Source organism: Dunckerocampus dactyliophorus, chromosome 8 (genome assembly GCF_027744805.1).
Source record: "Dunckerocampus dactyliophorus isolate RoL2022-P2 chromosome 8, RoL_Ddac_1.1, whole genome shotgun sequence".
Classification (NCBI taxonomy): Eukaryota; Metazoa; Chordata; class Actinopteri; order Syngnathiformes; family Syngnathidae; genus Dunckerocampus; species Dunckerocampus dactyliophorus.
Genome location: NC_072826.1, coordinates 5,703,798 through 5,729,452, shown reverse-complemented (window position 1 = coordinate 5,729,452; position 25,655 = coordinate 5,703,798). Strand labels below are relative to the sequence as shown.

At 43.5% G+C, this 25,655-nt stretch overlaps 2 protein-coding genes across 5 annotated transcripts in view; one reads left to right on the top strand and one right to left on the bottom strand.

Annotated features, from left to right (window-relative positions):
- lrig1 (leucine-rich repeats and immunoglobulin-like domains 1) overlaps positions 1-25,563 on the top strand; it is a 37,531-nt gene extending 11,968 nt beyond the window's left edge. Inside the window, exons 3-18 of the mRNA XM_054785228.1 lie at positions 1,519-1,593; positions 5,244-5,381; positions 5,532-5,675; positions 6,778-6,921; positions 7,327-7,470; positions 10,672-10,815; positions 12,878-12,958; positions 14,213-14,284; positions 14,998-15,069; positions 15,202-15,365; positions 16,312-16,668; positions 17,951-18,232; positions 19,309-19,743; positions 21,002-21,136; positions 21,603-21,833; positions 24,251-25,563. Of these exons, the coding sequence (XP_054641203.1) occupies positions 1,519-1,593; positions 5,244-5,381; positions 5,532-5,675; positions 6,778-6,921; positions 7,327-7,470; positions 10,672-10,815; positions 12,878-12,958; positions 14,213-14,284; positions 14,998-15,069; positions 15,202-15,365; positions 16,312-16,668; positions 17,951-18,232; positions 19,309-19,743; positions 21,002-21,136; positions 21,603-21,833; positions 24,251-24,444 (2,812 nt within the window). The 3' untranslated portion in view covers positions 24,445-25,563. The remainder of the gene's footprint in view (positions 1-1,518; positions 1,594-5,243; positions 5,382-5,531; positions 5,676-6,777; positions 6,922-7,326; positions 7,471-10,671; positions 10,816-12,877; positions 12,959-14,212; positions 14,285-14,997; positions 15,070-15,201; positions 15,366-16,311; positions 16,669-17,950; positions 18,233-19,308; positions 19,744-21,001; positions 21,137-21,602; positions 21,834-24,250) is intronic.
- slc25a26 (solute carrier family 25 member 26) overlaps positions 1-25,655 on the bottom strand; it is a 128,966-nt gene that overhangs the window by 44,946 nt on the left and 58,365 nt on the right. Inside the window, exon 10 of one of the 4 annotated variants that reach the window (XM_054785234.1) lies at positions 20,509-21,301. The exons of 1 other annotated variant lie outside the window; for it this stretch is intronic. The gene's annotated coding sequence lies outside the window, so the exon portion shown is untranslated. Of the gene's footprint in view, positions 1-20,508; positions 21,352-25,655 lie in introns of those variants that run through there. 2 more of the 4 variants (XM_054785233.1, XM_054785231.1) reach the window with 2 other exon arrangements.

The window sequence follows — 25,655 nt, the reverse complement described above, 5'->3', positions numbered from 1 at the left end:
ACCAGAAGAATAAACATGTTGTACATGTACTGTATGTACTGGTTAGGGGTGGGACAAAATGATATACGTGATGATGCATTGTGTCATTCCGCTCTGAAGGTATAGCATCAGCATTGTTGCTTTCTCACTTTCCAACTATGTGCAGTTGTTTACTTGCTGATGAGTTGGACTTTAACGTAAAACCTACCACAACCAGTGAAAATGTTTTATTGCTTGTGTTTTTAAAGATTTGGCTGCACTGCTCCATTTTTATTTTTTTTGGATGAAGAATGAAAACTCCCTACACCGAGGGTGTCGAAACGATGGCCCGCGGGCCGTTTGCGGCCCGCAGCTCGGTTTTTATTGGCCCGCGTCACATTCTAGAAATGAAAATAAAAAATAAAAATAAAAATTGGAACAAAGAGAAAAAAGGTGTAACAATATGTGTTAATAAGCTTTGTCACCTCAATATGAAGCTTTTTGTCTTTAAATATATATAAAACATCTTTTTTTAGTCTTTTGACAAAATAAAATATTAAAACTCCCCCCGCATCCTCTGACTTTTCTATTAGCGGCCTTCGGTAGAAAATGTTTGGACACCCCTGGCATATATTGACCTATATATTATTAGTTTTTGCATCATTAATGTCCAAAATGTATCAAAGTGGCCCCCACATCCATACATTTTTCTGGATGCGGCCTGGCTGGAATAGGTATGGACACCGCTGCCTTCCACCAATTACACCAGAGCAGACTGCGTGTCTTGGGGGCAAAGTTGCCAAAGTCATGAAGGAAATTTCGGCACTGGAAGTGAACACAAATGCTGAAGACACAAGCGTGCGGCGTAGGATATCAAACCAAATTACGAACAGAGCCATCATAAATGAACAGTTTAAAATATCAGATTTTTTCAATTAGTTTGCTGGGAAAATGTTGCACAGTGCATGGGCTTTATGTGGGGGTAAACCTAAACGTAATACTGTGAAACGGGTTATGTTTTTGCAGAGCAAAGGTTCAGGGCCTATGTCAACTGGTAAAGTTTGTGGTTGCCACTTCCTAGCGGCTTCCTCATATGTGTTACCTTGAACTAAGTCCAATTGAGAATAAGTGGCGGTTTTCTATATTAAGCCATCCTTCCACCACCTGATACTGTGGCCAACGCTGGCCTTATAAATATTTTATACGGCGAGGAGAGGACTTGGCTCAGTTTCACTCAGCACCACAACACACGACACACACACACAGTACGGGGAAAAGGGTGATACCCGCTGGTGACATCTCCGTCAGGCCAGTCACACGCTCCTCCATATCTTTGGCGCTCCTGTGTTATTTTGGGTTTTTAAAAGCCTGACTTGCCACAGACGTGACTTGTGGCGTTTTCAGTGCTTTTATTGATGTGGTTGCGAATGGATTATTCGAATTTAGTGACAACAAACTTCTGCTTTATAAGTTAAACATACAGCATCTGATGTGCAAAGTTTGCTTCTCCTTCAGACTTGGGGATTCTCACTAACCAACAATTGTGTGTTCCACTTGCAGGCGGCTGGACCACAATGAGCTGACCTCCATACCAGATTTAGGCCAGGCGGCCTCTAAGATTGTATCACTGTACCTGTGAGTATAGCCCCGCTTAAAACCTACCAGAATTATATGCCTCTCTGTTACTGTATTCTGAGGTCACTGGCCTCTTTGAAATGCTCTTGAAATAGTCTCATGACGTATGTCAAGGATTCAAATCCTTACATGTCAGTTTTAGAACAGCATCAATATCGGCGATTTACACTTGAATTCATAGGAACATTAAAAGTATTCCTATTAACCAGCCATGTATGTTGCGTGAGCAGACTCCTTGCTTGGGGCTACTGCTCGCGTAAAGTTCCAACTTGGTTGCTCCGAGTCGTGAAATTGTGCCTGTGGGGACTGCCTGCATTGGCATCTCACTGGAGATTTACTGCCTTATTTGGGAGGGGCAAGTATGCGCGTGTCCTTGTCAAAAATATAAGCCCAGCAGTCAATCAACAACCAAAAATGATGACCATAAATAGATATCTTGAACGTTTTTTTCATACATGCTGCAGTTCTGGACGCCAGTAAATTAAAGTTCTTATTTATAGAATATGTTCAAGTTACTTCCATAAACTGTTGCAATGGACTGGAGGCACTGCCTAACATTTTAGCCTTTTAGACCAGAAGGACCCCTGCAAACACGTGACCTGTTTGAGGCAGATTTAATTCGAAGTTTTCTTATCATCAAGAATGTGTCTGGCAACAAATGTCAAGAATATAAGACGTCCATAGCAAACACTACAACCTGGAAGGTTGCCTGAGGTAACCGTTAAAATGTTTCCAACCCCTGACGCTGATATGAGAATTTGTAGAAAAGTGTATTGGTTTGTTTTAAGCAGCGATAATACACTCATTGTATGTTTTATTATATTTGATGAGGAGGCTGTTTTCTATCCTGCTGGGTTTTTTTCCACCGTATGTGACCATAGAACATTCTTACACAACACTCATCCTGAAACAAGTCCAACCCCCTCCAGCCAGTCTTGTACTGACCATGATCTGCACCTTGCCAGTATGTGCATTGCCTGCTTGATAGCTTGCAGCTGGCGTTCCTGTAACATTGATCACCATCATGTCATTTTAGTGCCGAGCAGTGCAGGAGTCACACCTTCCTGTTTCCCCTCTGTGTCATCTGCTTACTTCTCAGAACCGATCCTGACGCATTTATGCTGTCCATGTCGTTCTGCTTTAGAGGACATTGAGGTGTCATGAAGCCTCTCACCCATGAAGCAATTTTTCCAAAAGTATTTAACACTTTTTTTTTTTTGCATTTGTGCCGTGTCCATCAGTGACACTGAACAGTTAATTTATGTGCTTTGCTTTTGATACAAAACAGAAAACTTTTATTTGCTCCAACCATTGAGTAACACCTCTCCAAATGATCGGGGGGGGGGGGGGGGGGGGGGGGGGGGGGGGGCTTTTTTTGGCCTGACTTGGAGCCTGTTGCCAGGGTAAGGCCCATGGGTCAGATGGGAGTAGAGGGGCTAGAGGGAGGGTTGAATATTTACAAAGCCACACAGCTGAAGTGAAGGCCCGCTGAAGCACTTGCAGCTGCAGCTGTCCGTCACATGGCTTTACAGTAACATGGGGAACAGTAAGCGGGGGAGGAAGGATAAGGAGGAAGGGACGGGGGATGTGTCAGATCAGGGTGACATCGCTCTGTGGCGAAAGAGCAATACGTAGTGTACTGATGAAGCTGGCTGTTGAGGGTAGGGCGATATTCCATTCCATTCCATTTTCTTCCGGGTCAGCAGTCTCAGTAGGGAAGTCCAGACTTCCCGGTCTCCATCCACCTTTGTGAAGCAGGTGATGGTTATGTGAGCAACAGTCAGCTGGCGGCACTGCGCAGTGATACGAACGCAGAGAAAATAACTCTCAGCGATTGTGACTTTTTCATGAAAAACTGTTCTGTGATGCAAATATATTAGTCTTTTGAACGCGTATAGTTTTGAGAAGCAAAACGCTTAAGTGACCCCACCAATTACCCGGAACTACTTTCCTCAACACCGGAAACTGACCAGAATTCACTTCACTGGACGAAGTGGAGGGAAAGTGACCATTGGTGCACTACATGGCTGATAAGGATGTCATACAACTTCTTGTAAAAAATATCCGAACCTTCTGAATATCACAGCAAAAGTAACAAATGAAAAAAGGTGTCAAATAGACTTTGGACCAACTCGACTTTCCTATTGTGCACAATGGCTGCCATGCCATCATAAAAGGGAGCAACTAATACAGCTTGGAATGGAAATCATATGGGCCGGGGAATGGTTTTCCAATAATTCTCTCTTGGTCCCGATTGCCAGGTTCCATCGGGAAGGGACCTGCTAGCCACCCTCAAAGACACTGGAAACAGGAGACTCAAACTGCTTGTGTGTTGCATACATCAAAAGATGTGTCAAAAAGAGCTGGGCTCATGCAAATCAGATGCCCGATTGGCCATGTTAACGAGATTTGGAATGAAGTAGAACCGAAAGTGAATAACGCTCAACATCAAAGGCTGCAACCGAACCAAGTGCCTTTTTATCAGAGATGTCACTGGCCGTATGATAATCACTTTTCATAAACGCGACTATTGTATTTGCAGACTTCAAACACGCTGAGCGCTCTCTCACGCACAGCTGGACTCTCGATCGTGGGAGGGGGCCGGGCTTGGGTGGGGGTTTGAGTGGTGGAAGTAGAATGAGCGAGAGAAGGAGTGAGAGAGGTCAATCTCTTCCACCAGTTTGAGACTGATCTGTTTTTCCCAGCAGAGTTCACCAGCTGTTGACCCGCCCTCACGTCTTAACTATCCCCTCTTGTTTCTCCTCCCCCATTCCTTCCCTCCGTACTCTGTGCTTAAAGTAGCCACTGTGTGTTGCTCTGTTCCATGTGTGCATTTTGTTATTTGTGTTGTGTTGTGTTGCACGGTTCATCCTTAACCATTTTAGCCTGTGTTTATTCAGGTGGGCACTGGGTGTAACAGTCCCCCACCCACACTCAGACACCAATAAATGAGTGTGTGTGTGTGTCCATCTGCTTGCTAGAAAGGAAGGAGGGACTGACCTTGTTTTGAGTTTGACTGGTAGAACACCTGCTCTCTCTTTTGCTTTCTTTGGCTCTTTCCGCTCATACCACCCTGGGAATATAACTTGTAATTTAATACTGCACAGCCTTGATTGAGTATGCGTATGCAGACACTGCTGTGGGTTAAATTAAATGTTACGATTTCCGCTTGCAACATTTTAAAATAATAATTGTCTAATGTAATATAACGTGCCACTTCAGTTGTGTTTCCTGCATCCACGGTCCCCTTTTTAGTTCTAAAATGAGGCTTGCAAGAGTTTTTTCTGTGTTGGTTATTATAGATGTTGTTTGCTGCACCTCCTTTATTACAGATCCACTTTTGGCTCACTGCATATGAAAATGTAGCGCTTGAAACCTCCATGTGTCTGCTGAGACCACAAATGCATTGTGTGACTATGATCTGTGGAGAAGCACGGTGTCCTCGGCAATTATTTATTGGCCAGTTAAACACACAGTTGTAGTGAACCAAGCCACTCAGCTGTGTGTACTATTCTACCCTAAAGCGGACGTCAGTGAGGCCGAGGAATCTTGGGTGTCTTCATGGATGAGGGGGAACAAAACCACGTAACTGTCTTTATATCGTTTCTGTTCTCCAAAAATAGTGTGGCTTTTTTTTTGTCATTTTGCAGACATCATAACAAAATAAGTAGTATTGAGGGCTCACGGACCAGAGACCTTGTTTCGTTGGAGACCTTAGACCTGAGCAATAACGACATCACTGAACTACGAGGACACTCCTTCCCTGCAGGACTCCAGATTAGAGATTTGTAAGTATTTCTGGGACGTAAAAGTACTCTACAGCTATTCAAGTCACAATATAGTTGAATTCTTTCTGGTAAAGAGTTGAAGAGCAGCCAGTCCGTCTTACATACGGTATGTGCGTTTTTAAACGTGCTGCTGTGCCTGTGCGTCCCCAGGTACCTAAGCAACAACAAGATCAGTGCATTAGAGCTGGGAGCACTGGACCATCTGGGCTCCACTCTCCAGGTCCTGAGATTGAGCCGAAACCGCATCAGTCAGGTTCCTGTGAGGGCATTCCAACTCCCGAGGCTCACCCAGCTGTGAGTACCACTGGATTTATATCACTTGAACAACACTGTGCGCTCACATGGGGTCTGTTTTGAATCAGACAAAAACGCTTTCCTTGCAATACAATACATTTTTACCGTTTGTGTAACTTATAATTATTGGCTTTTTGATTTGTTGATTTTGGAGACGTTACAAAAGTTAACTGTTTGACTTATGAAGAGTTATCAAGTGTTTGGGTGCTGTGTTTTTTTTTTAAAGTATTATTTACGCTCTGTTTTATGAATCTAATATCTCCAGGGCCAGATTGGTTCTGACAAGATAAACATAGGAGGTATATTGTCAGTGATTTATTGGCTTCTTCCATATCCCCAAAGTGGTGAGGTCATTTCATGCAAAACACCTTATTATCTTGGGCAAACATCCTTTGCCTGTCTCACTGAGCTTAATGCATTGATTGTTTATACCTTTAACCCAAAGAGTGAAGGTGCTCTTGTCAGTGAAGGGTAACCTGTGTAAGCCCATCACGATCTTTTGTTGGAGAGGAGCTTGTGTCAATGAACAGACCAGGATGTTTATATTTACTCTCAGGGAAGCCTTAACACACACACACACACACACACACACACACACACACACACACATGTACACATCCACTGCACGCAAAGACAGTCTCATAGAAACATGATGCGGTGCAGCAGGTGGAAAGGCCCTCATTGAAATTTGCAGGCTACAGGACTCTTTGGGTGAATGCTATTATATAATGAGGGCAAAATATTTCTTAGAAGTTTGTCAATTCTTTTAACTGTAATCGATTCTTTCGATGGAAAAACGATATTTCAAAATCAATTAATTTTGTCTTATTATTTTCATGAAAGTATTCTTTTTATTAATTATTTATATTATAATTTTTATGTAATATTATTAATGATTAATTTAAAAAATAAACCTTGCACACCATATGGGAAGTAATCTATCATCTGGAATATTAGCGCATGTATCGGTTACATGATGCATAACTGTGCACTTCATCTACAGTAAGTTCCTGGAAATTCTGGAATTTGAGAAACAATAAAAAATTACAAATATGTGTTGATGTTTTTCCTATATTTTGTGTGTGTTTACCTTCACCTGTAGTGAACTGAACAGGAATCGAATCCGTCAAGTCGAGGGTTTGACCTTCCAGGGCCTTTCTAGCTTGGAGGTGCTGAAGCTGCAAAGGAACAGTATCAGCAAGCTGACTGATGGTGCTTTTTGGGATCTCGCCAAGATGAAAGTCCTGTACGTATCTTTGAGAAGAATTAGAGGGAAATCAATGTGTAATCAATACTTAACATAATCAGAACAATTGTACCCACTGTACGGATACTATGTCTTATCGAATTCTTTTGAACCAACCTACAACAGCACACACGTAAAATAACGTCTCGCTTATCTGAAGGTAAAGCCAGTCACTTTTCCACGAATGTTTGCAATAAGTTTTTAATGAGACAATTGTTTTTTTTTTGTCGTTTTTTAATTCTTTACATTGACCGTGCATTCACACTGCAATAAGCAGAAAGCTGTTCACTTCTTCACAAACTCCGAGTCAGATGCTTGAGTCCAGCATGATGTCATCATGATTGCTCAAGTCCTTCTTTAAATATACTTTAAATATATATGTGTTGCTTGATTGTATTAATGCAGCCACCTGGACTACAACAGCCTGACGGAGGTGAACAGCGGATCCCTGTATGGCCTGACTTCTCTTCAGCAGCTTTTCCTCAGCAACAACTCCATAACCCGCATCAATCCTGATGGCTGGAAGTTCTGCCAGAAGCTAAGGGAACTGTGAGTACCTAAATTCGCCTGGGAAGGCAAGCTTTTATGTCTCATGCACTGTTAAGAGCAGAAGAATCAAAGAATAAAACAATTACCGTAAATTCCGGTGTACTGTATAAGCCACTACTTTTTTCTTAAACTTTGAACCCTGTGGCTAAATTCTAATCGTGTGACATCTCCTTTACTTCAGAACTCCAACTAATTGTTTAAATACTGTGCCGCTCGCGAGTCAGTCTGAGGAAACTGTAGCTCTTTCTCTGGCAGGAGCCAATCACAACAAGCTTGTCAACCCATTGGAAATCGCAGGAGGTCATTATATATGCCAGTTTAACCGTCTGAATCTTACAGTCTTACAAAGAACACATTTCTAAGAACACTAAACTCATCACACAGGAACACTCGAAAGGTATACGTGAGAAATATACAAACACATTCATTGAGGCGCTGCAATGACGTCAGCCTGCCTCTGAGTTCCGGGCTCCTCTGGTGGACAGAGGCAGCATTGCCGTGCCATCCATCCACTTTAAAATGTTGTTTTTTTTTTTCATTTAAACTCGTATTGGTGCATGCTTGTATATTTCAGAGGTATAACTTTTGACTGTTGAATTGCTGTGTAATGAGTTGAATGTACTTTGTAAGACAATATCGTGAGTCAAGACTGTTATATTGAGTAATGACCTACAATTTGCAATGGGTTGACAAGCTTGTCGTGAGTTTTTTCATAGCTCGTGATTGGCTCCTGTCAAATAAAGAGCTGCCTGGTTCTCACGGACTCGTGCGTGCCACAATATGCCATTTTATGACGTGGATACGTGCGACTTATACACCGGTGCGGCTTATATATGTACAAATTTGTTTTTTCCTCTAAATTTAGTGGGTGCGGCTTATACACCGGAATTTACGGTAAATATATTTAATGAAAAAAAATTGTGTTGTCCCCAAAAGTGCATGTTGAGGTTTGGTTCACCCAAACTGAAGCAAGAACTTTTTAGTTAGTTGCAGTACCAATCAGTACTGTATCCTTTTGCTTTCTTTACTTGCGGTTATTCTCACAATGTTCTACATGTTTATGGTCCTTTCCCGTAGCCACACTCCACCCGTATCATCTATCTACTTTTACAATGCTTAAATGACATTGGGTTTTGCACTCAATGCGTGACGGGACACCAAGGATAATCCTGTTTATCCCATCATTAGACCTGAGCTCAACAACACTGAATCTCTCTTACATGACTTTCTTTACTTTTTTGTGTGTGGGTGTTTTTTACAATCCTGTGTGTGATCCTCTACTGGGTCTGTTGTGGTAATTACACGAGGATCACATTCACCCTCATTGTCAACTGAAGGACGAGGCATTATCTGAGATCCTTCCCTTTTCTGTTGACACGATTGTCATTTTGCTGCTGTAAAGTGCTTCGCTCAGCTGAGGCATTGCTAACTTAAAGGTAGCCCAGGGTATCTGTGTTTGTTGATGTGTAACAGTAAGAGAGTATTATGAGTTAGATGGGTTTCATGTAAGTTTATTGTCCGTATCGCAAGGCCATATCCTGGACGCATGTCTACTAGTATGAATGACAAATTGCTCCCTGCGCCGCCCTCCTGGCGCTTAACATATCGGAGGCAATATGGGTTTATTTGAGTTACTGTGATCCTGTCCTGATCAGTCAACAGCAAGAATCTCGACACACATGGCTTGTCAGGCAAACTTGAGGCCTGGCTGTAATGAGGACAATGCAGGGCAATACAATAATCACTGTCAATACAATGTGTGTGAGGTTTATTCACATTGTATCTTATCTATGTTCTCATGCAAGATGCACCCTTACAAATATAATATACCATATAAGTCATGTTTTTACTCATACTTGTTTTCAAGTACAATTTATTTTCAAGTGAAACTTCATGGACAGCATTCACACAGTATTGTTTCCAGTCTGTACTTCAGTTTAAGGCCAAACGAGTGGCAGAATGTTCATCTAGACGAAGGGGTGACCAAATGTCTTCCATCGAGGGCCACGTACTGAAAAATCAAAGGACTTAAGGGCCATTTTGATATTTTGTAAAGCAACCCATGTAGATATGCCTGCATATCAGCTTTTTGATAAAGCTGAAAAAGCACATTAGTACAGTATGAATTATTTGTCTTTGCTGGGTTTTTTTTTGTTGGTTTTTTTTTTTGCATTTCCAAATATTTCTATTTTCGTCTTGTAGATATGACTTAAGTCCCATAATATTTAGACTTTGTTCCAGCATGTTCCCAAACTTCATTTTCCAATTACTTTCTTCTTTGTTTTGTTTGTTTCTTATACGACTATCACTTTTAAAAAGCAAAACATTTTCAAGAATTTTGCAAGAAAAACATTTTTTCTTTCGTATTTTAACTCTCTGCTACTAAAATGACATTGTTTTAAATTACATTAGTTTATTCTCGTTTTTCTCAACCTTTTTTCTCGTTAGAATATGACTTTTGTTTCTTTATAAATTGACTTTATTCTCATAAAATTACAGCTGTTTTTTCCATTTCTGTAGATTTTTTTCCTTGAGTATTTCAGCTTTCTTTGTGGAATTTTTTTTCCTCATAATTCTTTATTCCCATAATATACTTGTAACATTCTAACGGTTTTCCACAATTTTTGAAAAATTACAACTTTATTTGTTTTGTTTCTCATAATAGCATTTTTCTTTAATATGTCAACGTTATTGTACGAAAATGACATTGTTTGTTTTACAATGTTCTTCTTGTACAATTGTCTTTTTCTTGTTAATTTACTTGTTTCTTTTAATACAAGTATTATTTTGCAAGTTTTTAAAAAATAAATGATATTCTTATAATGTACCGCGGGCCACAAATGGCCCTTGATCCGCACTTTGGACACTCCAACTCAAGTCTTCACCAAAGGCTCAATAAGGACTTTTAGTGGATTTTACAACAAATGTAACGTTTGTTCCTTTTCTTATTTTTGGGCATGTGAACCAACATCTGCTAGAGCTACATTGTTAATTTACTGTGATGGAGAAAGTGTCACAAAGTGGCCAAGAGACCTTGAACTGGCCATGAAACCCAAGTATAATCATTTTTTTTTTAGCTACATTAGTTCTATCATCTCCTTCCAGACCTCACACAGAACATTTCTGTTTTTCCCCTTTCTGTCTGTGTTGACTGCCTTTCTGTCCTCTCTTTTCGGTCTCACTCGTGCTTTTCCTCTCCAGGAATCTGTCATATAACAACCTGACTCGTCTGGATGAAGGCAGCCTGGCTGTGCTGGGGGATCTCCACTCCCTCCGTCTGGGGCACAACTCAATAAGCCACATCGCCGAAGGAGCCTTCAGAGGCCTCAGGGCTGTACGCATCCTGTAAGTGTACACCCCTCATTTGCTATTAGCAAGGCCAAATCACTCCGAACAGCCCCTACATATCTGTGATGCCGCTGCGGATAATAAGGCCGAGATGTGCCGCAAGGGAACAATGAAACCTGAGATGATACTGCGTGTGTGATATTTTAGTTTGCGGTGCTACCAGCTGATTTTAGAAGGTGTGAGCTCTTTGCATATTTTAAGTTGGGCCACATTTGCATTCAAGCCTTTGTTTTTAAGTACGAAGTGTTCCGGCTTCACTATTGTCATGGTTTCTGTGGCAACTTTTTGGTCTTTCTTGCTTTGTTTCTTTTGTCTGGTTGTGTTTTGGTCTTAAAGGGCTCTTTGTTACTTGCTTCCCTCGAGAACACTGGCATCCCTTTTGGAAACCATGCAACAAGTTAAGAGCTTTTGCTACTGGGTCCTTCTTTTGCATAAAAAGTCCAAACTCGTTAAAAACCAGAATGTGTGGGAATAAGAGAGACAAAACCAGGTGATCGTCATCTGGGCCAGAGACAATTTTGTGCAAGCACTATCCGACTCTCGTTTCTCTCACAGTGAGCCTTTCCCTGACTCTTAAAGCTTACTTGTTTGCTCTATATGGTTGTCCTCCAATACACAGTCTTATCTCTCACTGGACCCGCCAGTTGTCTCACCTTGGAGGTAAGATCAGAGCCATAATAGTCAAATGACACCTTTGTCAAAGTGTATCCCACAATGCTGCGACTGGAGTGTGAGTTGGAGTTTAACACTCGAGACTGACTTTTCCCACCATGTTACGCTGCTGTCCAACAAGCCTTTTGTATGTCAGACCAGACACTGGCGTGGACATCATCTCGCATCTAATTGCCCTGTCACTGTGTGAACTCGCACTGTTCAAGTGAATGGCATGCCATATCAACTCTTACAAGTCTGATGCGCTAATTTTGCAAGATCTAAGTGTTAAAGAGGCTTGTTCCTTTGAGGCAGACCTAATCTAATCAGTGCAGGGGAGAATGGCCATAGACTGAGCTCTGAAAGTTAGCTGGGGGAGCTTTAATTGGGCCTGCACTGCTGGTTGAGCTGGCATTGCACCGGAGCCTGCAGAGGGGTGTGAAAGCTCCAAACAAGCCAGCCTGCCCCCTTATTCGGCCACGGGGGTTATTGGCCCGTCGTACAGCCCTCACCCTTCACCCCAAATTCCCCACATCCTTCTACCCACGGTCCCTTGCTCTTCAGCCCCCACCATTGGCCTTGCTTTAACAAGCCAACAGGCATTCACAGCCAGCCAGCCAGAAAGAGTAGGAAATTGGCAGCCCCAGTTTGATGGCTAGTGGGGGTTGAAAAGAGTGAGAAAGAACTAGACGGGGGGAAGGCCCTGCAAAGCATGGGAATGATGTTATTGTGGAGAAGGTGGTGGTCTTTCTCAAGTTTAGAATATAATTATTTCTTCTGCCATCTTTGTGAGTTCGCCTTACAAGATAGTTCTTTCTTTCTTTCTTTCTTTCACTAGCACTGTGGGAGAAGGCCACTGGCGGGCATTAAACAAGTGTTTAGAAACTCCTTAAAGAAGCCATTATTTCACTGAATCCATTCTGTCTTTGCCCAGCCATTGCTAAGCTTGGTCCACAACCCCATCAAGACTGTTGGCTGTGCTATACCTGCCACTGTCAGACAAACACACCCGATTGTTTTGTCCAACACAAAACCCTTTCTGCCAATCCCCACTCACTGTCATTAATTATACATGTATTTGCCCGATAGAGAGTTTGCCTCGACACACACACACACACACACACACACACACACACACACACACACACACACACCGACATGCATGCTCCTCTGCCTCTCTAAGGAAAGAATGCATGTGGTTGGCAGAGTAGAACTGCAGAGAGGCTCTTTGGGCCAGGTGTGAGGGGGGAGGATGGAGGGAAAGTGGGTGAGGGGGCAACCCGTGAGTTCCAGACTGGGCTTTGCCAAGGCTGTGAAAGGCTTCAGTGCTGGCAAACTGTGAACTTGTTCTCATCCTCCCTCCTTCCAATGTTTTTATCCTAACCCGCTTTTCTCTCCTTCTCTGCAGGGAACTGGACCATAACGACATCTCAGGCACAATAGAGGATACCAACGGGGCCTTCTTTGGATTGGATAGCCTCAGCAAGCTGTGAGTGTCTCCCCTCATTTTTAATTCCTCTCTTCTCACTCTGGCTGGTTTCAGTCCCCAGTTTTCAGTGCTTGACAGAAACATAAAATGCTTCAGTCTACATTTAAAGCGGATTAGACCATACTTTTACCCGCTTCATGAAGTTGTAGTATGTTCATATTACCTGCCAGTGTTTAAATTAGGCCAGCTAGTTAAGTCTCCATGATGTGAGTAGGTGCTGGCTTTGAGCAGCAATGCAAAGTAATCAACCTGCAGGATGAAAGGATGATGTCCAGCCAAGATGGTTCCCAGTGTGAGCACTGCTAAAGGAGAATGAACGGGAGAAACGGCAAGAGAAAGGGCTTTTCTTCACACTGGCGGGGGTTCGCTCCCCAACAGGCTTAGCTCCATTTCTTCTCCGGGCCTGTGCTCCTCTTGCCCCCGCTTTCACGCTCACTGTTGTTGGGAGCTGAGAGAGGGTGAAATTGGGGGCCGCATTCAGTCATCAAAATCAAACTCCTCACACGCCCTACACTCTGACCCCGAACTCTTTTGTCAAGTGTTGGCGTAAGCGGCCCGCTGCATCTTAAGCCTGGTTAGCCGAGCCACGGGAGGGAGACGGTGCAGAAAAGAGAAAAGAGGGGCAGCGGCACATCAAAGTGCACACCCATGTGCACATTCAATTGAGCTGTTTATTATATAATGCACGGATCAATATAACTAATTCCTTCAAAATAATAGTTGACATTTGTTTGTGCTAATCTGCGCCAACACTGGGGTCTTTATTATGAACTAGCTGTGCCTCCTCTTCCTGTGAAGTGAAGGTTGAAGGCTGCAGGGGCACTGATGGTGGAATAAGAGGGACAGCAACTGGCTGACCGTCTCACATGGTTGCATGAATATCCCCATGAACTCTACAGGGTCATTGCTAATAAAATTCTAATAAAGATAAAAGTAGTCTTTGAAGAGCAGCACAGAGCCCCCCTCTCTTATCCACGCACACACACATACACACACACACACACACACACACACACACACACACACACACACACACACACACACACACACACACACACACACACACACCTTTCACCCTTCCTCTTGGCTAATCTCCACACAGTTCAAATTTCCAATTCTTCAATCCCTTCCCTCTTATCAGATTGAGCCTTGCTAATTGTGCTCCGCTGTCTGTCTTCTCACCCCTTTTCTCCCCCTCCGCCCAAACCCTCGCCCTCCTTGTCTATTGACACCCTTTATGTTTGGAAACGTCAGAACTCTGTTTGGAAACAAGATCAAGTCGGTGGCAAAGAAAGCCTTCGCTGGCCTAGAGACCCTGGAACACCTGTGAGTATTCCACAATGTTTGTCGTTTGCCATAGTAGCTGGCAGGGAGGAGCTGACTAGCCATTTAAGAGTTAACATGTAAAGGGCGACACTATTACAAGTCCCCACCTGCCTGTTTCTCATTAGCCTAGCATTGCTTCAACAACCTTTTATTTCCTCCCTGAGTAGACACAACCTTCTAAAACATGCAGGTGCATCTCAATCGATTATTATTGAGACCAATTAAAGGCTCTGAAGGTTTTTGCAGTTTATTTGTTCAAACGTGTTTTGTATTAACATTTTTGAGAGTCAAGAGCGGCTGACATAGACGGGTGACATAGCTGACTTCCAATTCAAGCAAGCTAAGGATGCTAACTGGACGTTTTGGGATGAAAATACATGAAGAACACAGTTAGACTGACGCAGTGTATTAATAACACGACAGGACACGCACCATATTGTTCGCTAAGCGGAAAATGTACACAAACCGAGGCAAAATGTTGCTGTCAATTTTCAAAACTAACCGTTGCGGACACAAACCGAGGTTCTACTGCACTGAAATAAGTAAACTTTTCAAAGATATCCTAATTCATTGAGATGCACCTGTATGGTAAGGACAGCCATCTTCAGACGTACACACCTGTGTTCTGTGGGATCTCTTGCCACGTACAGTATATGCTGACTATGAACGGCGTTTCTGAAGACTGTTGTTGACGTGCTGTTGCATTCCAACAGGAACTTGGGGGAGAATGCTATCCGCTCAATTCAGCCTGATGCCTTTAGCAAGATGAAGAACCTCAAAACTCTGTGAGTGTTTTTGACAGGTTCGCATGATTTAGGTGCACAAACCCACAAAAGGCCTCGCATCATTTTTAAACAGTCTATACTTCTACACTCGGTGTCCAAAACACACATCCAGCCCTGTCTTTTGCTCCACAGTCTCATCCAGAGCGACAGCTTCCTGTGCGACTGCCAGCTCCACTGGCTGCCTGAGTGGTTGGTGAGCCGTGGTTTACAAGCTGCTGTCAATGCCACATGCGCCCACCCTGAAAGCCTTAAGGGTACCAGCGTTTTCCAGGCTCCATCCAGCAGTTTTGTGTGTGGTAAGTATTATATTCGTCCTGTAATGTTTTTTGCGAGAGACTGTGTCAATTTGAGGGATAGAAGGGACAGTCAGTACAGTTTACATCAGATTAGTGTGATTCGCCAAATAAATCAGTCCTGACTGAAGTCCCTGTTTACATGCACTACTTCGAAGTCAGTCTTTGGCCATACCTTGTGTTCCCCTGAAAGGCTAGACGGCACTTTTGCTCCTTTCAGCGCGGGTAAATGTATGGCTTTTCCTCTTTTCACACCAAACGACTCACATGACTTCTGCTATGGGCCACACTTCCTCCACTGTACTATCAAGATCCTCGGAATTGCTGGATGTGGGTCAGAAGCGAAGATTAGTGGGAGAGGGGTGGTTTTAAAATCAATTTCTGATTTGTCATGCGTTTCCATCTCACTCTTGTCATCCTGGGAGTCAGAATAAAGCCAATGCTCTCCATTTCTCCTTTTTCATCCGTCAAGGCACTTGAAAATGTTCAGCCCTTTCAGTTGCGGAAGCAAAAAGGTGGTCCCAGAAATGGGTACCACAAGATCCTGCAAATGACATGTCGAAAGTAGTGCCTGCCCCTGTTAGATTGAATGGGAGCCGCTTCCGGGTTATATCAGCTGGGGAGAGTGGCACATGCACAGAATCCGAAGCATACAGCAGGAAACTGGTTTCCAATCTCACAATAAGGTGTTTACATGCGTTTTTAAAAGAGTTTGTGTTGTGGTGTAGCTTTTTATAAGCATTCCATTAGCACACGCAAATGGCTGCATGTGTTGAAAAAAATTGACTGAGTTTGCTCTGGAGCGGTGCTTCCCATCCTTTTGTCTTTCTTGTCTATTTATACAATCTAGTAGTACCTCATTTGTTGATGAAGAAGGTAAATGTCACCAAATTTGAGCTTTTTTGAAGTTTTCCCGTTATCTCTTCTTTTCCCCCACCATCACCTCTAGATGACCTTCCCAAGCCTCAGATCACAGTTCAGCCAGAAAACACTGTCACAGTTCTCGGAAGCAATGTACGTCTTACCTGCACGGCCGCGAGCAGCAGCTCCTCCCCTATGACCTTCGCCTGGCGCAAAGACCAGGAGCTGCTTCGCCACGCTGAGACAGAGAACTACGCTCACGTCCGCGCCCACCACCACGATACGGCATCTGATGGGACAGGTGGAGGTGCTGCAAGCGTGATGGAGTACACCACCATCCTGCACCTGCGGCATGTCACCTTCGCACACGAGGGACGTTACCAGTGCATCATCACCAACCACTTTGGCTCTACCTACTCCAGCAAGGCCCGCCTCATTGTTAACGGTAAGAATCTAATCTTTTGTTGGTTTGTTTTTTGAATTGCCGTTATTCATGGGATGAGTGTAACCCATTTGTGTCGACGCCCCCAGGCCTGGCTTACTCTTGTTGACGTAAGTGGTGTAGAAATAACCCAAGCTGAAAAGAGCCACTGCTTTGCATTAGGCACGGGCTGGTTACCGGTTTCAAGGTATACACACAGATTGAACAAAAGTGAAACGTTGTAGAAATTAAATTAGTAGATTGTAGTATATCTATATATTATCATATATTTTTTATTAAATGGCAATTTTTTTCCACTGTACTTTTCTTAAAAGTAATGTTAAAATCGCATCTTGTCTCGTTCGCATAGACCCGGTCTCGTGTAGCATCTCGTCTTGCGAACCTAATGTCTCATGACACTCCAACTAGATAGGTCTTGATTTGGGCGGTGGGTAACCATGGCGAAGTAATTGACAAAGTTGAAAACCGCCACTTTATTAGGAACCCACCCTTCAGGCCATACCGTGCACACGCTAGCAACCTACAAGGACACCGCACTGGGCCACAGGTAAGCAACATGCAGACCCATTCAAATTTAAATAGGTGCATTTTGTTAGTGGCTTTGATTTAATAAAGGTTAATACTGTCATGTGTTTATTTTGAAGTTTACTTTGCACTGAACAGGAAGTTGTCGCGTGCACGTGTTAATGCTGTCTAATTAGACAGTAGTTATGTTGCTGTAGTCGTTTCACGCTGCTTAACGATAAAAGTGGTCAACCTTGTATGTTGACGTCTGCTTAAGCGGGCGCTTTTTAGCAATAAGAAGGACACGGTGGACCAGGACTATATGAGCTGGTCAGCATGGACGGGTGGTCAACTAAGAGTCTGTTAACAGATGAGCAGAGGCTCCTTTGCAAGAAGAAAACACATCCCTCAAATGTGTCAACATGTGTGTGATTCCATTGCTTCCACCAAATAAAACGCCTGTTGATGTTGGACTTATCAGCTGTTCAATTGTTCCGTTTGACAGAGGTGCGATTGAGTTCAGTGGACATGCTGAGTTTTCCCTTCTTTCACTAGAACAAAGTCTTCTCTCGCTTGGCATTCGTAACAAATTGATTCGACTGCATGACAGAGGCCATTTCTTCAACGCTCTGTCACTCGGCTTTCTCCACAAATGGAGTGTATTCATTTAGCATTCTAGCTTAGCACCAAACCTGTTGACACGCTGCGGTTATGACAGACTGTTATTTTGCTGCCATGTGTTCTCCATTGATGGAAGTTGATTGGTCTGCTTTGTCTACAGTCCTGCCATCTTTCGTGAAGACTCCCAGGGACAGCACCATCAGGACGGGCCACACCGCCAGGCTGGAGTGCGCCGCCGAGGGCCACCCGGCGCCGCAGATTGCCTGGCAGAAGGATGGGGGCACCGATTTTCCCGCCGCCCGCGAGCGGCGAATGCACGTCATGCCCGACGACGATGTGTTCTTCATTATGGACGTCAAGCCAGAAGACATGGGCGTGTACAGCTGCACTGCCAAAAACACGGCAGGGACCGTGTCTGCCAATGCCACGCTCACCGTGCTAGGTAAATATCTCGAGATTTGCTTCTGCTCTCGTTGGCGTACCAGCGTTGATCGTTTTCCCACATCTCTTGTAAATAGCTGAGCTCTCATGTGGGAAGCGGTAGAATGGTCGGCTTTATATTTTTCTTTTCCTCAGCAGCTGTGGCCTTGCTGCAGGTCAGAGGCCAAAGGCCACCGTTTGGGGTCAAAGGGGATTGGTGGGGGAGCGAGAGCGACTCACAGAGGGATGTTTGTCAAGGCATTCCCAAAACAACCCCCACTCCCCCACCGTCGCTCTGTGGGAGCGACCAGTCATGGCTGCTTCACTGCAGGCCTCAGTGCTCCCAGTTTATTGGCTGTTTTACCTTGTTGATTCAAAGAAAATAGAGCTGCTCTCCTCCACTGACATCACCCCCGTCTTTGAGCTCTTGATGGGAAAGAATGGAAAGAATAAGCAGGGGATTGTTTTCTGCAGGTTGGCCTTAAGAGAGGTCTGGGTCAGACTGGGCTGTTTGGAATGTACTTGAGGCCGTTGTAACGGAGGCCTAATCCACTCAAAGTAAAATATAGAAGAAAGCAGCCATGCTGATGGACTGAATCTGTGATGTTTGGGTTTGAAGGGAATAGCGGTGTACAGGGAGTGGGCATGGAGGGGGTTTAAGCGGCCTTCAAGGGGGCCCCTGTCTGGAAAAATTGTGTCTGAGAGAAAAATGGGAGTGCTGGAAAGGAGGAGTGTGTTGGGGTGCGGGGGGGAGGTAAGGGCCATGGAGAGAGTGAGAGAGGATTGATAGAAAAGAGACAGACGACTGAAGTGGGTTAAGTGAGATCTCTTAATCTGTGTGTGTCCTGCTGTGAGGGGAAGTGCTCAGTGTGAGAGGACACACACACACACACACACACACACACACACACACACTCTCTTACTGGGGGAAACACTGACATCATTGTTCCCTAGAGGAGAAATCCTGTTTGTGCGTAATGAAAACGTGTGTAAGATATTTGATGATGTTAACAGACGCCAGCATTTGTACCTAAGTTGTTTAAATGTGATCGGTAAATGAATGACGATCGGAGAATAAACTATTCTCCTTGCCCACAGAAACCCCCCACCTGGCCCAGGATTTGGAGGATCGCAGCGTGGCAGTGGGCGACACGGTGGCGCTGCAGTGCAAAGCGCTCGGCAGCCCGCCGCCCCGCATCACCTGGCTGCTCGACGACCAGCCCCTGCGCCCCTCCGACAGACACCACTTCACCCCCGGCAACCAGCTTCTGGTCATCGGCGCCGCATCGCTGGAGGACGCCGGCCGCTACACCTGCCTCATGTCCAACACGCTGGGCACGGAGCGAGCTCACAGCCAGCTAGTGGTAACACAGCGGCGCAGCCCCTGCGCCCCGCCTACCGGGCTGAGCACGGTCACCATCGGCATCATCGTCATCGCTGTGGTGACGAGTATCGTGGTGACCTCGCTGGTGTGGGTGTGCATCATCTACCAGACCAGGAAGAAGAGCGAGGATTGCAGCGTCACCAACACAGGTCAGAGAGTCTGCAAAACAACCTGTGTGGTCCAATCAGTTGAAATGGAACAGGTTTTTATTGCCATTTTTGCAGAAGAATGAAAAGCAGTTTAGCGGTATTTTCTAAAAAGACAAACTTTTAAAGAGACATACACAGCAGTGTATATACTGTACAACGGAGGTGGACACTCAGTGGTGGACAGCATACTTAAATGATCTTTTCAGTGCTTCCGTAAGAACAGCAAAGCACTAATGTCATATTGGCAATCTTTGACTCGTGTTTTTTTTAGCAATACCTTCCGAAAAACAGCATTGTGGTATTTATGGGCCTGCAATAAGAGACATTTTTCAGGAAATTGGGGGAAATTCTGAACTTCCGCAAGAATTTCCACCAGCCCCCGATACAAGAAGTGTAAATAAAAACTAAAAAAAAAAAAAAAGGGAAAAGTCAGCAGTTTAAAAAAAAAAGTTGTAATCTAATGAGAAAAAGTTAATAATAAATAACTTAATATTATGAGGAAAAATAATAGTAGCATAAAGTTGAAATGTTAGACGTTTTTTTTTAAGTCGCAATATCATGAAAAACAAAGCAACTAATAAAGTTGTAATTTTTAGAAAATTAGGATGCAGAAAGAGTTACGTTCCAAGAATAAAGTCAAAATATTATGGAAATAAAGTCATAATTCATGAGAACAATTTCACAAGAAAAAAGTTAAAATATAAAAAAAAAAAAGTCGTAACGAGAAAGTCACAATTTTATGAGAATACATTTGTAATATTATGAGGAAAAGTAATGTCATTTTAGTAGTGTACGGTTGAAATATTAAAGAAAAAATGATATGAAAATAAAACAAAACAAACTAAAGTTGTAATTATTGGAAAATTAAGTTGGGGAAATGGTCTCAATATTATGGGAATAAAGTCATCATATTGTAAGAATAAAATGTACTTAGATTATTTAAGAAGAAAGTTGAAAAATTTGGAAAATTCAAAAACGAGCACAAATGCAGGAAAAAAAGAGCAAATGGCCAAGTTCAAACTAATAACACGCGTTTTTACTTAACAAAGCTGAAATGCAGTTCTTTCCTGAAATATATATATATATAACTATTTACAAAATATCAAAGTGGCATCCTTTCGTTTTTCAGTGCGTGGCCCTCAATGGAAAAAGTTAGCACACCCTTGCTGTACACCAACAAGTAATATTGTGCTGTGACTGTGACAAAGATATACAGTACTCATAGAGAACTTTTCTGGTGCTTCTGCCTCGTCCGTAGATGAGACGATTGTTCCTCCCGACGTGCCGAGCTACCTCTCCTCTCAGGGAACTTTGTCCGAGCGCCAGGACGTGTGTATCCGAGTGGAGGCCGCCAGTGGACCTCAGCCCAATGGACACGTTGTAGAATCAACAGGTACCCCATTCACCTGAACATGTTGGTTTTTGTACACTCGGGATGGGCGTGATTCATTGATGACCAATTTGATTGAGGAGTTTGTTGGTGAAATCGTTGAATTGTTGGTGTTCCATATTGACGTCGTACTCGGAAGTTGGCTCAGCGGCGTGGCAGCAATCACCCCTGAGGCAAAAATAACTTAAGCCTAATTAGTTTGCTGAGTCAACGGGATTCTGTAAAAAAAAATGAAAATATAAAAAATAGCAAGCAAACAGGGTTAGCGTGTGAAAACCTTTTCATCTTATTTCAATTTTAAACTTATTTAAACTATTTTATTTTTTTGAAGATGCACTCATTTCTCATCTAAAAAAAAAAAAAAAGACGATAATGATGAGTTCACTTTCTCACGGATCGATAAAGAGAACGCCCTTCCCGAGCTGACACCCGCAGCCACTTGATGTACGTATCCTCTTATCGCCTCCAGGTTTCGACGGTCCAGTCGTGTGCACGGATTGCATGGAGACCAGCAGCCACTACTCCAAAGACCTCGACTACCAGAAGCAGGCCTTTGCTCCGGCAGGCGTCACGGAGTACCATCAGCACCCGTCTCCCCCTCCTTACTCTCACTGTTACCCAGGCGAGCACACGACGCCGCTCTGCAACGGCATTCGAAAGGACACTCAAGGATTTTCCGACAGTCCCGACGGTAGACAAGGTAAAGATGACAAACGCCCGCTGGAAATTTGAGAATGCATGTGGAGGCGAATGTCCGTGGTAGTCGTCGTTGATTTGATTGGCTCCGACCAGCAGCACCTGACAGTGTGGCAGTGTAAGGGTGAGAGGGTGCTGCCCAACTCTGACGTGTCTCAGCTTGTCCTGCTCACCACTCAACTCCTCTAGCAGCACTCCCTTTCTGATACCCATTGTCACCTTCACGTGCGTCCTTCCGTCACAACTGAAGCTCTAACTGTTGTGTACACACCTGTCAAACCCGCTTCCAGTGCCCTTTTGTTTGAAATTATAACTCGCATGGGAAGAAAATCCTCTCCAGTTCTGCCAGAATGTCCCTTATTTTTGTGGACAATCTCCCTTATTGCAGGCCCATAAATACCGTACTGCTGTTTTTTTGGAACGTACTGCCAAAAAAAACCCTAGTCAAAGATTGTCTATAGGACATGACTGCTTTGTTGTTTTTAGGGAAGCACTAAAAATAAGTGATTCAAAGATGATTTATTGTATATCGGTGCTCATCAACCTTTTTGGACCAACTGACAGGCTCGGGAAAAGCGTTAACAGTACAGTACAGTACAGTTGTCTATGTGTGCAGCGTGGGAGAACGTTAGCACACGCATGATGGTGCATTCAAGGACCGTCAATTTCCAAAATTGATATGCATTTACATAAAATCTGATGTCATTATTTAGTTTTGTGTTTCTTTTTTTTTTTTTATCATTGCGTCTGAAAGTTTCCCGCCCGGCCCGGTGGTTGGGGACCCTAGATTTATATGACAGGAGCATACCTGTCGACCTTCACGTTTTCACTGGGAAACTCACGTATTTTGCGCTTCTCTCCCAGTGGCCTTTCGTTTGAATAGTTTTGCGTATTTTAACTTCCATAGGGGGACAAAAAATCCTCTCAGCCAGGATTCTGCCAGAGCAGCGCAGCTTCTGGTCCGCTCGGCAACACTAGAGCATACATACTATCGCCGGTAAAGTCAGGTCTTCAAAATAAAAGAACACACCAGTAAAATAACCACCTGAGGCAGTCGGGGCTTTATACCAGCACCCACCTCCATCTCAAAAAAACATTTCTTGTGTTGGGGGTTGTTTGAAATTCCCAGGGAAGATCAGAATTACCCTAATTTTCCCTTATTTTTCAAAAAAATTGATCTTATTGCAAGCTCATAAATATCATATTGCTGTTTTTCAGAAGGTATTGCCATGAAAAACACTAGTCGAAGATTGTCTATGTGACATGACTGCTCTGCTGTGTTTAGAGAAGCACTGCAACAAAAAAAAACGGATTCAAAGATCATCTATATGACAGGATCATACCTGTCAAAGCTGCCGTTTTCACTGGGAAACTCGTTTTTCCCTTTTTTCCCTTTTTTCTCCATTTTGTTTTAATAGTTGTGCATATTTTAACTTGCATGGAAAAAAAATCCTCTCCAGTTCTTCCAGAGCAGCACAGCTTGCAGTCTGCTTGGCAACACTAGGTTGAAGTCAGGCCTTCAAAGTAAAATAACACGGTTACAGCACTTTAGGCAGTCAGGTCTTTACACCTGCACCCACCCCTGTCGCAAAAAATATTTCTTGTGTCGGGGGCTGATTGGAATTCTAGTGGAAGATCGGAATTTTCGTCATTTTCCCGAAAAATGTCTCTTATTGCAGGCCCATAAATACCATATTGTTGTTTTTCGGTAGGTATCGCTAAAAAAAAAAACCTAGTTAAAGATTGACTATATGACATTACTGCTTTGCTGTTCTTCACGAAACACTGAAAAAACCCATAAATACCATATTGCTGTTTTTCGGAAGGTATTGCTAAAAAAAACAACTAGTTAAAGATTGACTATATGACATTACTGCTTTGCTGTTTTTAAGGAAAGACAGCAACAACAAAAAACCCTGATTCAACCCTCCCGTTTTCACCGGGAAACTTTCTATTTTGCTGTTCTCTCCCAGTTCCATTTTGTTTTAATAGTTTTGCGTATTTTAACTCTCCAGTTCTGCCAGTAAAGTCAGGCCTTCAAAATAAAAGAACGCACCAGTAAAATAACATGGTTGCCAGGACCTTAGGGCTTTACACCAGCACCCACGCCCCCGTCGCAAAAACGTTTCGGGAGCTGGTGGAAATTCTTGGGGAAGATCAGAATTTCCCTCAATTTCCCAGAAAATGTCCCTAAAGGCAGGCCCATAAACATCATATTGCTGTTTTTAGAGAAGCACTGCAAAAACAGCGATTCAGAGATCATCTATGTGACAGCACAACACTTGGCAACCCTCCTGTTTTTTTGTCTTTTTTCCCCGACACCCTCGCGTTTTCATAGTTTCTGGTACTTTTATGTAATAATGCAAAAGACTACAGGTGTGACTGAGTAGCTCACTAGTTTCTTCTTCTCTACTTCCACAGTGAGCAGCACAGGAGGAACATCGTCGGCATACACGTCGCAGGAGGATTCTTATCACCCTCCGGTGAAGCTGACGAGCCGCGGACACGTGGACAGTGACTGTGAGCCTGAGCTCAGGCAGACTCTGTTGTCCAATGGACACGCCCTCAGAGCAGCGCCCAATGACAGCACCCCCCTAAGGAGAGCCAGCGACTAGCGACGTACCGCAGCTTGAGCTGCGTTGACTCTTTTTTTTTTTTTTTTTGTCTTTCTTTGCACTGGGACATAAACTGCTACCTCATATCGAGGCAAAACGGTCCTCCTAGATCTTGGGGCGGGGGGGGAGAGTGGGCATCCGGAGTTTGAAGGCGGAGCTTGTGTGGGTGGCGTCCCATCTGAGCGTTATGCGCTGTACATAGTTTTTAAACAACCTTCCGTTGGGAGGTGACCACTAAGAATTCTAGCTCCAAAAAAATGTGACTTGCATTTGAAGCGTGTAAATGTAGGCCAGCGTGTACAGTATGCCAACGTGCAGGGACAGCACACTGTACATAAGAGTATTCTTATATTATATATTATATCACTTTTACAAAAAGAGTATTTGGATTTATGTGCATGACAAAGAAAGGAGTGAATATTTTTCTTCAAAACAACAAAAAAAAACAAACAAAAAAAAAAAAACCCACCAGCCCTTTTCAGCTTTTACCAAGTCAGCTGCGGTGCCTTATTGCATGTCAAAGAAAACAACGGTTTTACTGAGATTGCAAAGGAAACACTTGATTGCACTTGTCTTCTTTTCAGTCCTCCCGCCAGTCACACAGCCTTACGCAACCAAATGATTATCCGTGGATGTTGAATGAAGGACAAGCTTGGGTGTAAATAGTGTTTGGGAGCTGCCATGGAAAGCACTTTGTGTTTGCTCCCTTCATCGTCATGACGTGATGCAGTACGTTCTGGAACTATTACGCGTTTCTCTCTCTCTCGTCCGGTTATCGTTTTAAGGCTTCACATTCTGTCATTTCAACGGTTGAAAGTGAATCAGCGAGCCTTTTGTTGTGGCCATCCTTAAACAGCTGGTCACTTCAGCTTCTCAAACACACACACACACACATTTTATCTAAACTGTGACCATAACAAGATACACTAAGGGATGGGATGCACACACTTCCCTGGATAGCAACGATCATGTGACCAGGTAAAAGGGACAAACAACAAGAGGTGCAGTTCAAAATAATTTATGAATAAAAACACATTGGATATCAGTGTAAAAAAGAATGGTTTAAGTGTCTATCGTGGCATTGAAGTGTGTAATAAAATCACATTTGGCTTTATTAAAGTCTGGAGTCCTGCTCTTCTTTTTTTTTTTTTTTTTTTTTTTTTTTTTTTTGAGCCACACAGCCACAGCTGAGTTAGCATTTAGCACAGCTC